General features: G+C 38.5%; 1 protein-coding gene across 2 annotated transcripts in view; it reads left to right on the forward strand.

The window, feature by feature from the left end:
- The window catches only part of TRIP11 (thyroid hormone receptor interactor 11), an 85,373-nt gene extending 71,760 nt beyond the window's left edge, over nucleotides 1-13,613 (forward strand). For both annotated transcript variants that reach the window (XM_075926705.2, XM_014578874.4), the window contains 5 exons: nucleotides 4,179-4,260; nucleotides 4,734-4,848; nucleotides 5,899-6,024; nucleotides 8,223-8,352; nucleotides 11,451-13,613. In XM_075926705.2, the coding sequence (XP_075782820.2) occupies nucleotides 4,179-4,260; nucleotides 4,734-4,848; nucleotides 5,899-6,024; nucleotides 8,223-8,352; nucleotides 11,451-11,671 (674 nt within the window). In that variant the 3' untranslated portion in view covers nucleotides 11,672-13,613. The remainder of the gene's footprint in view (nucleotides 1-4,178; nucleotides 4,261-4,733; nucleotides 4,849-5,898; nucleotides 6,025-8,222; nucleotides 8,353-11,450) is intronic.
- The last annotated feature ends 309 nt before the right edge of the window (nucleotides 13,614-13,922 follow it).

A 13,922-nucleotide genomic window follows, 5' to 3' on the forward strand; every position in this document is an offset into this window, starting at 1 on the left:
TTGCTTAGGAATTTTACTAGCATATGTTATTGATAGGGACTAGTAGATGTCCATATCTTATGGTCAGTTTCTTAATACAGAAAATATTATTTTTTAAATTGAAAAAAACTTGAACATTTACAAGTATAGTTTGAAACACTCTGAAATATACCAATGCATAAGCAGGGGAACCTTTTGCCAGGGTAGATTAAACTGATGGGACGTTCCTACAGGATTGGGAATGGTAGCCACTCAACTCTACAGAGCAAAGGAAGCAAAAGCTCCTGGTTTCTGTTAGTGTTACTTGAAATCCATTTTATCACAGAGACTCTGCACAGAGTTCCTGTGCTCCAGTTAAGCCTCACTTACGACCTTTATATATGGTACATAGAGGTTTTTACCTGTCCCTTGCATTAGGGTGAATGTAACGCTGAGGGAATTCAAATCAGGCAATTGTTTTAATTTTATTGATGGGAGAAGTCCTCTCCAGTTCGCGAGGGTGTTGATGTTGAAGCAGACTGTCTGTGACAATCTAGTGAATTGTCATTGTAGCTGAAGTGACAAAGAGATTCTCTGTCACAGAGAGGAAACTGATCAATGAAAACTTGTGAATGAGACATTCCAGCATCCTGCATGTTGGTGACAAATGTAAGCTAGATAAAGAGTCAAAGATTGATCAAGTTGGTGCTAGATCTTCAAAGAGGACATTTTCCTTTGGAATTTGCCATGAAGGTTGCCACCTCCTGGTCCCTCTGTGTTTCCTCTATGATTTTCCATCCTTAAATGGGTTGGATTTTCTTTTGGGTAGGTTGAAATTTCTTATGAGACACACCAGTATTTAGGTAATGTGTGGATGTGCACCCACTGGTACAAATAAAAACTATAGCTTTAAATATATATTTTAAATAGTCCATACCTGTGGAAGAAAGCATTAAAATAAGGGATAATTAACAAGGAACAATTCTTATGATTATTTAATATGAAATCAAATAAAAAGAAAATTAACACTGCCCTTTGAAGACATGGGTGTTCCCACCAAAGCTCCTAATATTATTTATGTATTTTGTTAATCTCTAAAGTGCTGCCGGACCATTCTTTTTTTAAGGGTTGGTTTGTTTTTTGTTTTTTTAAGTTACAGACTAACATGGCTACCTCTGAGACCATGGAGTACTTGTATCATCCTTTCTAACAGACAGATGCATGTTTCAGAGATCTTGCAAATAGGGTTTCATCCTACGAAACAACTAGCATCACACCTAGAACTTGCCACGTGCCCCCACCCCCTCTTTTCCGGCCGATAAGCTGAGTTCCCTGCCTGTACAGGGAGTTCTGAACCTCTGCACAGGACTCAGAAAAGGGCTGTGTGCCTGTGTGGGTGTACAGCTTACAGGGAACTTTGGTCCCCATCTCTGGCTCCTTGCTGCCCCCTGTGGTGCTTTTGCAGTATACCAGAGGTCAGCATCTAACACTGTTGGTTAGCATCTTATACTACCCTGGAAATATCTTTTAATTCCTAAGCAATTGTCAACTTTCTCTTAAATACCATTACATTTTGAAGATGAAGTTGTCCAGCAGTTTGATATTTGATTGCACAAAAAATATTTCATTTATCTAATAACTATTTTTGATTCCATATTTTAATATAGTTTTATGAGTAGAACTCTTGGCTTATTGGTTAATGGTTTGGTTTTGTGAATTTCTTTAAGATTTTATTTTTTTTATCACATTATTGGATGATGGAATGTCAAGCAAAGTCCAAGATAGTTACATAGGGTAGTTAGGTGGTTGTATGTATCTAAGAAAAGGCAAGTAGTTGAGTTATATGTAATACTAGATTTACCCAGTGTTGCTCATGTTCTTAACTCAAGTAAGTTTTGTTTTTCTTCATTTAAATCATTGTTTTGGGGGAAGGGTGGCTGGGGATGAGGAATTCAGTATGAAGGCTGTCCCGGGAAGAGAGAGCAACCCCAGCCCTGTCTCACCTCAACAGCTTGAGGCCAGGTGACAAGTGCCTGTCCATGGCCGCTGCGGAGGGCACAGCCCGGGGAGGTGTGCATGTCTCCAGGTTGCAGGACAGACAAACTCTCTGAAATATATGGTAGATAGCTGTCCCTTTCTCCACCCCTGTGCCTTACTGGGGTTATAGCTGTCTCAGACCCTATCTCTGGCCTCTTGCTGCCCTGCTATGATCCTTCTGCAGTAACACCTGGCAGACTCCTCCCTTTGCATTTTATGAGAAACAAATTCCAAGCATATCTCATTATCTTGGCACAACCAAATCCTGACCTTTCCCTTACTGTTTAGGAGGGAGTTCTTGAACAGACAGACACATTTCTAAAATCTATAGTAAGATTAGATGCATAGAGAAATGGATGCCAGGGGAAAAATTATGTTCCTAACAATGAAAGGGCTATACCTATTTGGTCTGTATGAAATTAATCATTGTTCTTGGTAACTCAATGTATCAATCACAAAACCAGTTTTCATACCCTGTAGCTGACCATTTTACATATGATTTCCACTCACCCTGATCTGGTGAATATCAGCTATTGTAACACGGTAACCAATTGGAATATGTAGTTGGCCAGTAGGAATTCAAGATAGCAGCTAATGGATCTTTTTTTTAATGTTTTAGTTTAGCTCCATAAATATTGATACACATTCAATTTGCAAATCATAGCCGTATATCTCTCAGCCTTTGGCCCTCTCCTTTATCCCTCAGCTGCATATCTCAGTAAGTTTCATGGCATCTATGATGTTTGCCAACCTTTTTATACTGAATTTTCATACTTCCAAAAAGCCATTTCAGTTTCTCCTATAACTCCTTTTCATCGTATGGATTATTGGTAAAATAGACCGTGTAAGTATGCTGGTTCTAAGGTACATGCACATGTTTAACACCCTGCTTTACAGCATAGGACTGTGACTGAATTATGTGTTGGCAGCATGGAGTTGCTAAAGAGAGTGAGAAGAATGACCCAGGGCCAGAGGAAGAATCCACTTCGGGAGCATCTATTGCAAAGAGATGGGATTGTGTGGTGGGAGATTTCTACAGAAAGCAGAAATAGAAGCTTTACTGATCAGAGTCTTTAGGGCCGAACAGCTGTACCTTTGTTTTGGGAAGGAATGCTTGAGTTGGTGAAAGTTTGTTTTGCATTGACTTGATGTTGAACTGTGATATTGTTTTAATAAACCAAACTCCTAGAAAGGATGGGACTGTATGCACTGGGAAGCTAAAAAGGCAGCACACTCTTGACCAGATGGGATACACTGATCCTGTTACAGACCAGAGAACATCGTAAGAGTCAGTTTTGTGTCAAATTGGCAGTCTGCAAAATTATACCTGGAAAATGGGAAAAAGAAAAATGCAAATAAACCTATTTCCCAACATGAGAAAAGTGCTAACATTTACAAGCTTGTTGGGTGTCAATAGTCATTTGTGTTTAATTCAGTAGACTCTGTGGGGTAGGTTTGTCTAGACTGGTGACCTAAGTTGTTTCTGAATTCATACTTTATACTATATGGCTATGTCTACACTAGAGGGTTTTGCCGGCAGAGAGAATACTAACGAAGCACTCATTAGCATTTGTCGTGCTGTCATTTGTATATTCTCTGCCGAAGGCTTTTTGCGCAAGAGGTTTTTGTGCCAAAACAAGCAGTGTAGATGCACCCGTTTTGCACAAAACTCTCTTTTGTGCAAGATCCTTATGCCTTAAAAGAGGAAGCATACAGATCTTGTGCAAAAGGGAGTTTTTGCGCAAAACAGACCTACCTGTCTATACTGCTTGTTTTTGCACAGAAACCTCTTGCGCAAAAAGCCTCAGGCAGAGAATATGCTAATGAAAGCGCAACAAATGCTAATGAATGCTTCATTAGCATACTCTCTGCTGGCAAAACCCTGTAGTGTAGACATAGCCTGTAAGTTTTCAGATAGGAGTGAAATCACACAAGGAATGTATTGAAACAGCTCATGAACTGTTACATAAGGGCTTATTTTCCAGCGTTAGTTAATTTAACCTTAGCAGAATTAAGTGAACGCTTTCCAAACACATCATCTTTATTTAAAAAAATCTTTTATTTTAATAATATCAATGCATTTTCTTTGAAAACATAAATTTGTATATGATTTTGAAGTGTATATAATCTTAAAGTCTTCTATTTTAGTTCATTTACAGTGAAATTACATATTAATTCTCTAGGTGAGCTCAAACAAGAAATGTTAGAAGATGCACAAAACAAGCTAATGAACCTTATAAACAGCACAGAAGGGAAAGTGGACAAGTAAGTGACACTTTAAAATTGGTGTATTTATAGTCACTTTGCTTCTAATTCTATCCATGCTACAGAGGCAGCAGGGCAGGCAAGGAGCTGGCTGTCCCATCCCCCCTCCTGCCCCACTGCTGCCTCTTTTCAGATGATCATCTTTCAGAGGCAGCAGCACAGGGGGGTAAGCATGGGAGGCTGCCGCAAAATAGCCTCTGTCCCACGGAGGGCTGGCAGGTGGCGCCGGTCTGCACAGGGAGCTGGATAGAGAAGCAGCAGCATAGAGTTTCAGGGGGCTTTCCTGGGAGTGGGGCCGGAGCACACTGACTGCCCAGCCCCAACCCTGGGGACTGTTATGTAACGAATAATATTTTATGCAGTTACAAAACTATTCAACTACACACTATCTAACATCCCTAGTTAATATTTTGACACCAGGGGTTCTGTAAAAGCTGAATGAATTAATTAGCTCTTTCTCTTAATTTTTGTAGGGTTTTGATGAGAAATCTCTTCATTGGGCATTTTCATACTCCAAAGAATAAGCGTCATGAAGTCTTACGGTTAATGGGAAGTATTTTGGGGATCAAAAAGGAAGAGCTAGATCAGGTAAATACTGAATTTAAAAACTAGATTTCTTCTTTCATTTGATGTATATTTGTGATATTAATAAACCAAAATGTTGTTCTTGGCTACTACTAAATGCCAAGGCCAGGCAATGTTTATGGGAAATATAAAATACTGGCCTCTCATCTGTATTCATTCTTATAGTAGGATCAGCATGTCCCTCTTTATCTCACAGTGACTTTAATAGAATAATAGATGCAGGATGTTATCTTGTCTGATATATGTTGATGTAGTAGAAGGGAAGATCTTTACTTGGTTGCTAATACAGCGCTCTGAGGAGGGAGAAACAATACCATGAAGATCTAGAACATAAGAACAGCCATAATGGGTCAAACTAAAAGTCCATCTAGTCCAGTATCTATCTTCTGACAGAGGCCAATGCCAGATGCTCCAGAGAGAGTGAATGGAACAGATGATCATCGAGTGACCCATCCCTTGACACCCATTCCCAGCTTTTGGCAAACAGAGTAGGGACACTATCCCTGTACATCCTGGCCAGTAGTCATTGATGGACCTATCTTCTATTAATTTTTTTTAATCCTATTATAGTCTTGTCTTCAAAATATCCTCTGGCAAGGAGTTGCACGGGTTAACTGTGCGTTGTGTGAAAAAAATTCATTTTGTTTATTTGAAATCTGCTGCCTATTAATTTAATTTGGTGACCCCCTAGTTCTTGTATTATGAGGAGTAAACAACACTTCCTTTATACTTTCTCCATACCAGTCATGATGTTATAGACCTCAATCATATCCCCCTTTAGTTGTCTTTTTTCCAAACTGCAAAGTTCCAGTTTTATTAATATTGCCTCATATTGCAGCTGTTTTATACCCTAATCATTTTTGTTGCCCTTTCCTAAACCTTTTCCAATTTCAGTATAAGGTTCTGACACAGTTCCCTTTGCAATTCGTGAGCAAATGTAAGGGAGCCAGCCCATAAGGTACTTTTTGTTTGCTTGCTTGCTTTTTTGTTGATTGGCTGGTGGTTTTTTTCTTTGTTTCAGCATTTCTCTCTTTTTTTTTTATTTCTCTCTAGTTATTGTCTGAAGATCAAAAAGGTGTTACCAGATGGGTGACTGGTTGGCTTGGTGGAGGAGGAGCTGGATCAAAAAGTGTCCCTAGCACACCATTAAGGCCAACTAATCAATCTGTTTTCAATAGTGTAAGGATTAAATATACAATTCTCTACATTTGCATGGCAGTTCCATATAAATGCTAGCATTTTTAGTTTTGATATTTTGGGCTTGATTTAATGTTGGTTTTACTGATAATAGATCTTGAATTTGTTTAAAGCCAGTAAACAGGAGCTCAAAAGTCATACTGGTTTGTGGGCCATGCTAAGTGTTTGGCTATTACAAAAATATTGCTAGTCTTCTGGAGACTTAAGACATCATTGTCCACCAGGGACCTTTATTGTATGAACCTTCAGAGCTAGAAGGTTAAAAATGTTTTCTGAAAGCTGAGAGTCTTCAGCAGGATATATCAGACTGTGAAATACTTTTGATTACAGTTTTGTCCTTCTCTTACCCCAAGCACCTTCATGCTCCCTTCAATTTTAACTTGAAAGCTGGAATTCCTAGCTTTTCTATGCTGTACATTGTTGGTCTTGGGTTCAGAAGTTCTTGAGAACACAGCCACTTAACTTGTATAAAGTGGTTATGACGACACCATATTCCATAGAATAGAGCCTTTCTTAGTGGTCAGCAGAATATAACATATTTGAGAATCAAACAGTGAGGAATAATAAGAGGATTTGGAAGTGGGATGCTTTAGGGGTTGTCTTGGGTTTCACTTTTCCACAGAATAAAAAATGTTGAATTGATGTAAAGCATTAATCATAAATTGTAAGAGTGTGGGAGGATACTGGCTGCTCTAATGACACAAGCAATAAAGTAGAGTAATAAAGTAAGGCCTAGTCTATACTTACCCCAAAGGTTAAATTAAGATACCCAACTCCAGCTGACTTAATTGCATAGCTGGAATCGACATACCGTAATTCCACCTTCGGCACTACCTCCACATCAGGAGGCCGAAGGGAACAAGTGCTCCCATCAACTTCTCTTACTCCTTGTGGATCAAGGAGTACCGGCATCAATGGGGGCACCTTCAGCGTTTGATTTAAAAGATCTTTACTAGACTTGCTAAATTAAACTCGGGAACATAGACAGGTGTCAATCTTCTTTGTAGTGAAAACGTGGCCTAAGTTACCAGTCAGAGATGTGATTTTAAGGTGTAAATGTCAGTTTAATTTAGAAAAGGTTTTTCCCACTCCCAGTTGATCTGATGAAGTGATTTTTACCCATGAAAACTCATGATCCTGTATACTTTTCTTAGTCTTTAAGGTGCCACAAGTCTGCTTGTTGTTTTTGAAGTTACAGACTAACACAGCTACCACTCTGAGAGGTTTTTCCCAGTGTGTCTGTCTGCTAATAATTTAAATTGTCTTAGATTCACAGGCATAAAGAAGGTTAATATTTTTCTTTCTGTAATGCTTGTTCTCCTAGCGAAGTCTATGTCTTACGTTTTTGCTGACATCAAAAGCAGTTCCTGTTCCCATATCCATGGCATAGTGTCTCTCATAAACAAAATGTAGAAAGTAATGGTGTTCTTTTAAAAATAAATCTGATTATTTTCTCCACGTTATTAAGTTGTTGCAACTTAGGGTGTATCTAAACTATGCGGAATGGTCAAAAGAGGACATGCGAATTCTACGGGAATTTGCATATCTTCTTCCGATCACCCTTTTGAAAGTGGAGCTTTCGAAAGTGAAGTAATTAAGATGCAGCTTTTTTGGTGAACCGCCCCCTTTGTTGAAAAGCCGCTTTTCCTCAAAAAAGGAGGTTTATGTGGCTTTTCGACAAAGGGGGGGTTCGTCGAAAAAAGCTGCATCTTAATTTCACTTTCGAGAAAGCTCTGCTTTTGAAAGTGGGATCAGAAGAAGATATGCCAATTTCTGCAGAATTTGCATATCTTCTTTCAACCATTCCCTGTAGTCTAGATGCTACTGTTTCTGTGTCGGTGTTCCACTGCTTATTCTGTGAGTAGCAGCATGAAATTCCAAAAATAATCAGACTTTGGTGAAGGTAAAAATGTTATCTTTGAAACCTATTAAAGTTTTAAATATATTTTTGCCATGTCACTGAATGTTAACTTACGTATGTCAAATTCCTTGATCACCAATTGTAAGGTCTGATGACTCATGGCCCAGGGCTAGGAAAATTCTGGCAGCACAATACTGACCTTTTCAAGTTCAATCTAAATCTTGGCCCAGAAACAGTTACAAATAAAAGAAAATGATGTTCCTAGAATATGCATAAAAAGTATTGAAAATGTTCTAATTACTCGGAATATTCTTTTTAGTCTTTTTCAGAACTATTTGTGAAGTTCCTTGAAACAGAATCACGTCCAAATCTTCCCCTACCCAAGCTCTCTGTTCATGACATGAAGCCTTTAGGAGCAACAGGAATTTGTAATTCTAGCAGCCTTACAGGTAACACCCTGCCTTAGTGGAAATTTTGAAGTTATGTGTTAAATGTAAGGGGAAAGAGACACACTGTATAGGTGTGTGTGCATGCGCATGTCTTTCCTGATTTTCAGTCTGATGCGATTTTTAAAAAGGCATATGAGAATTAAGTTCCTAGCTACCTTAGACCACTTAGAAATACCGTTTTTTTCCCATCTCCCAAAAATTCCCTTAATCTCTGAGTGTATATATTGCTTTTCACGATGAAAGTGAAAACTAGAGCCAAACAGATGGTGGGTAATCTTCCCGGCATATGGTTATGTCTGCTCTCTAGTCTTGATTTGCAGCATAACCTGCTGTTCAGCCTGGGTCTCATTGAGCTTACAGTGCCAAGCTTGTGGTGGTTTTGTGAGGTGTAACACCAGTTCACTTCCTAAGTATTAAGCTAAAACTAGCAGATTGATTTTTGATCTGAGAAAGGATCTCTGATTTGTTCTCCATGTTGATAAAGTCAGAATATTTTAATAATTATGCCTGTGCTTGAAATACTTCCTAGCAGATATGTACAAAAATATCAATTTACTTTTATTTAAATTCTGATCCTGTATGACATTGAGCACATACCACTGAATAATGTGTGTTTAGGATGCTCAGCACCTGGCAGGATCAAGTCCTTAATTTAATTAATTAGTCTTCTGCACCTGGAATGTATTTTTGTGCTTTTTAGGACTTCATTTTTAGATGCCAACTGTTGCTGATCATAGAGCAGGTCTGGGCAAAATACAGCCCAGGAAGGCACCCCAGCTTGCCCCACAGCCCCGTGCGCTGTGCAGAAACATGGCTGCAGGGCTCTGGTTTTTTGTTTTTTTTAACTGGAGAGGAGGGGGGAAGTTTTAGGAGCCATCCTGCCCCCAGCATATTCCCATTGGCTGGGATCTAGAAAACCAGCCAATGGGAGCTGCTTAGAATAACAGGCAACTAAGAAGAATCACACCGTGGGCTCAGTTATTCATGAAGCACATGACCCGGAAAGCAGGCTGGCTGGTTAGGAAACATTTTAAGTCGGCAGGCAGGCAGGCTAGTTTGGCAGCTGACAAGTAAATCTCCTGGCCACAGCCTACTTCTGGCACCCCAGTCTTTCCTGCCCCAACTCTCTGCCCTCCCCCAACTCAGCATACCCAAACCCTCTGTCCCCTTCTTACACCCATACCAGCTCCCAGATCTGGCACCCCAATCTCCTGCCCCAGATCACAATCCCCTCCTACACACATCCCAAACCCCTGCACTCCAATCCACTACCCAAGGTCACAACCACCTGCTTCATCCCAGCTCCCTCCCAGACTCCAGTCTCCCTCCTGCACCCTAGTCCCTTACCCCAGGCTTTCTTCCACCCAGCCTCCATCCCAGACCCTGCATCTCCTCTATTAATCTTTGGGGAGGGGGGAGCACTCCTTTCCAAAATCTTGGAGTGGCCTCCCATCAAAAATTATTGCCCACCCCGTCATAGAGGCATGTTTAAATTAAAATGTCAACAATTGCAAGCCACAATATTAAGTTTTAAATAACTCTTTTATAGTAAACTAAATTGAAGAAACAAAAGGAATTTCCAGTGTGTTGTGTGAGCTTATCTCTGAAAGCAATACTTTCAATAAACTTAAATTAGGTTTTATATTTCTTTGTGCTCTTGTCATTTATAATATAATAGACAGGGCACCCTATTTTATTTGGCAAAAGCCTATTTCCCTAGTCTGGAAAAACTAAGTTCTGAGGTCCTTTATTCTTTTAGGAACCATATTGTTGCCTTATAAAACCAGACACCCATCCTATATCCCTTAATTGTTTTGGTATCTAAGTTTTCAGTTGCCAGAGATAAACTTTATGAAAGTAGTTTTAAAGCATAGGATAAGGATGTAAATTCCATACCAGTGCAAAAGGAGTTGAGTGACTTTGCTGTATTTATAGAAGTTTGAACCAGTTATGTGATAAAAGATCTTTAAAACATTTATGAAATTAGTATGGAGTAGTAGTAGAAAGTGAGATTCTACAATAAGCCTGATTTTTTTTTTTTTGCCCGCTTCCCCCTCTGCTGTCTGCACACAAAGGGAAAAGGTTGGTTATATCTAGGGTCCTCTCAAATTTTGCTCATTTTCTGGGTCATAGGATTTTTAAAATATTAAATGTCATAGTTTTAAATATTTAAATTTGAAATTTCAGCATTGTAACTAGAGGGGGTCACTACACAAAAGCAGGTTGTGGATGGCATTGAAAGTCTATTGTAGGGAGGGTCATTGTATTGTCACCTTACTTCTGCACTGCTGCTGGTGGTGCTGCCTGCAGAGTTGGGCAGATGGAGAGTAGTAGTTGTTGGATTGGTGCACAGCTCTACAGGCAGCACCATTATCAGCAGCACCACAATGGTAAGAATGTCATGGTGTTGCCACCCTCACTTCTGTGCTGCTACTAATGGGAGCACGAAAGTAAGGGTGGCAATTCCATATCATACTACACTCACTTCTGCACTCTGGTGCTGATGGTGCTGGCTTCAGAACAGGATTTCCAGACAGCTCCAGTGTAGCTTCCTGCAGCTGCATAAGGTTCCCAGCGATGGGTCTGACTGCCCTAGGAGTGTCCTCTGAATGGGGCAAAGGATGTTGCAGCTTGTATGGGACTAGTAGCTGAAGTTCTGTGAACAGTAGGACTCCCCAAACCTGTGCCCCTCCCTTCACGAGACAGATTTCATGTCCGTGATGCATTTTTCACAGCCATTAATCTGGTAGGGTCCTAGTTACATCTGGGACAGATAATTTTCATACAAATTTGAAACGACTTGAACAAAATCTGGTATAGGAAAGCATTTTGTAGAAAAGTGCAGATTGTGAGAAGTTGATACATGGATGATGAAAGCTGGGGTATAATTTTGTGAGTGAGATGTAATAATAAAGCATATAACTAGAGAGGATCCAGAGTTATGAAAGGCCTTGAAGTCTAGGTCAAGAAGATTCAATTTGATGCAGTGAATGAGTCAGTTGAAGAATAATTTGCTTTCTACACAAATGCAGACAATTGCTGGACTGTAAATGGTTTCTAATGTGTGTGTGTGTGTGTGTGTGTTTTTTTAATCTCAGAAACTATAGGTTCAGGAACCAGCAGAAGATCAGATGCAAATCCATTCTTGGCACCTCGATCTGCAGCAGTGCCTCTTATCACCCCCACTTCTCTTGGAGCTGGTGGATCGGGGCATCTGCTTATGAAACCTATTTCTGATGCCTTGCCTACTTTTACACCATTGCCAGTGTTGCCTGATGCCAGTGCTGGTGCTGTACTAAAAGACCTCTTGAAACAATAGATGATTCCGAATCAGTATTGATGGTAGCACTTTAAGGAAATGAGAACTCTTTATTGTATATAATTTATCACAAAGAGGCCTTTTGTAAAAGCTATGTACCTGTTGGCAGATTTTCTTGGTTTTTCTTTAAATTTAATTATGAACTAAACAGTACTATGGAAATTGTAGGAGTCACAGGACTAACTGCTCTCTTTATAGCTCTTTTTTCATATTGGTTCTGAGGTAGGTTTTAAACTAGAGAAAATTATTCTATCTTAGTTGTAGAAATGTTAGACAAGCCGTGGAGTCAAAAACACTAGCTGTACTCGGTTATTTCAGGAGTGCAACAGCAATATTAACTCTTTGGTGTTGGGGTCAGTTTTTCAAAGAGCACAATCTGTTATTGATAACAGGCATATGAGGAACCTCCACTGGAAATTAAAATTTCACCAAAATTATAATAGGATCATACTTGGCATGTCCACTCATAATACAAATTTCAAAGGAAGTAGGGAGACATGTAGGAGTTGGATTACTGGAGATGACAAGGTATACTTGAAACTACCCACTGTGATATTTATGTAATAACACATCTCACTCTCATATCAAAAGGATAAGTTATACCCCAAATTGTTGGCCACTTTGAGGCACATCAGTCGTTTTTGTACTAGGAACTGTATTTTTCCCAGTCTGATAGCTGCTATGGCAATGCAAAACAACTGGCACCAAAGAGTTAGTTCTGGGCACCAAGGAGTTAATTCTGGAAACCAAGGTTTTGGAGAATATTTGATTTTTCTGAAAACTTCCATGTGGTGAATAGCTATCAATGGAGATATATAAATATATATATATATATATATAAATTCTATATATACGTGCTAATGTATTGTAATGGTGTAAGATGTATATTTAAAATCCTTTTATTCTGATTTGAAACAGGTTTAAAGTTTGAACATATGTATAGAACTTCAAGGTAAATGTTTGCCTATCCCAGATTTGTAAATAGGCCCATAGAAGACCAGAACCAAAGCCAATTATTATGTTAATTTTGCTGTGATGACTTGTACACTTTATACTACGTGTTGCAGACAAAGTATTGAATTGCATACCGAAAGTTAAAACTAACCTTTTTAGAAAAACAGTTAAAATCTGCAACAAAGCTTCTTTGTTGGAAATGCCTAGTTTCTAATCCTGTTTGTGCCATTCCTTGTTTAGTACCATGGTGTTAAAGGTGATTATTGTACATGTTCTATATTAGAACTGTCAGCCTTTAATCCTCTCCCTCCATTTTCATTTCATACCCTTCATTTAAATTGTTGTGAATTATGTTTAATAAAATGAAACACAGAAACTTGTATAGAATCTGCCAAAATAATGAATTCAACAAGACTTTTCTTTAAGTAAAATAAAATCCCTTCATTTCCTTTAAAGCATTCTCTAACAAAGTTTCTCATTCTGTTACTTCAGTCTTCATAAAGAATTCAGTTTCAGAATAATTTTCATATGATGATTCCATTCTCCAATGTATGAATTTCAAATGGAAGGTTAATGCAAATTTAGAAGCAGATTGGTAATAATTGAATTTTTGTTTCAGATCACTAGTATCTGTTATAAAATTCTATTATGGCTAAATTAATGAATACTTTTAAGTCTTTCGAAATTTGATTTCTGAAAGGTCAGTAGGCATATTTTAATGTATGAAAGCAAGTATTGTGTTGTATAAGAACTACATTTTAAATTCCTATTACACTTTTGGATACCTTTCTTGAGAATATTCAGGTAAGCTATTTAAAATGTGTGGTGTTATTGAAAAAACCACCTTCATAGAATGACTAATTTTGTATCCAAAAGACTAAAGAAAATTTAAACCATGTGGTGTGTCTGTGCAGTCTCTTATATATGTGTAATTATATTTATTTCAGGGTGAGTGATCACTTCAAATAAAATCTTTTTGATGAGCTGATATATCAGAAATGTTTATCTTTTTAAAATAATTTATTTTATAGTGTATATCATAATACAAGTGGACATGTGCTGGCAGCTCCTGATTATAGAGGCTGATAGCCATGTTTTGGCTAATTACTATTTTCATCAAAAATTTAAGACCAGAAACAAAGGGTAGGAATAAATGGTAAATTTTCAGACTGGAGAGGGGTAACTAGTGCTATTCCCAAAGAGTCAGTCCTAGGACCAATCAACTTATTCATAAATGATCTGGAGAAAAGGGTAAACAGTGAGGTGACAAAGTTTGCAGACAATACTAAACTGCTCA

The sequence above is a fragment of the Pelodiscus sinensis genome, chromosome 5 (assembly GCF_052426305.1).
Source record: "Pelodiscus sinensis isolate ZL-2025 chromosome 5, ASM5242630v1, whole genome shotgun sequence".
Taxonomy (NCBI): domain Eukaryota; kingdom Metazoa; phylum Chordata; order Testudines; family Trionychidae; genus Pelodiscus; species Pelodiscus sinensis.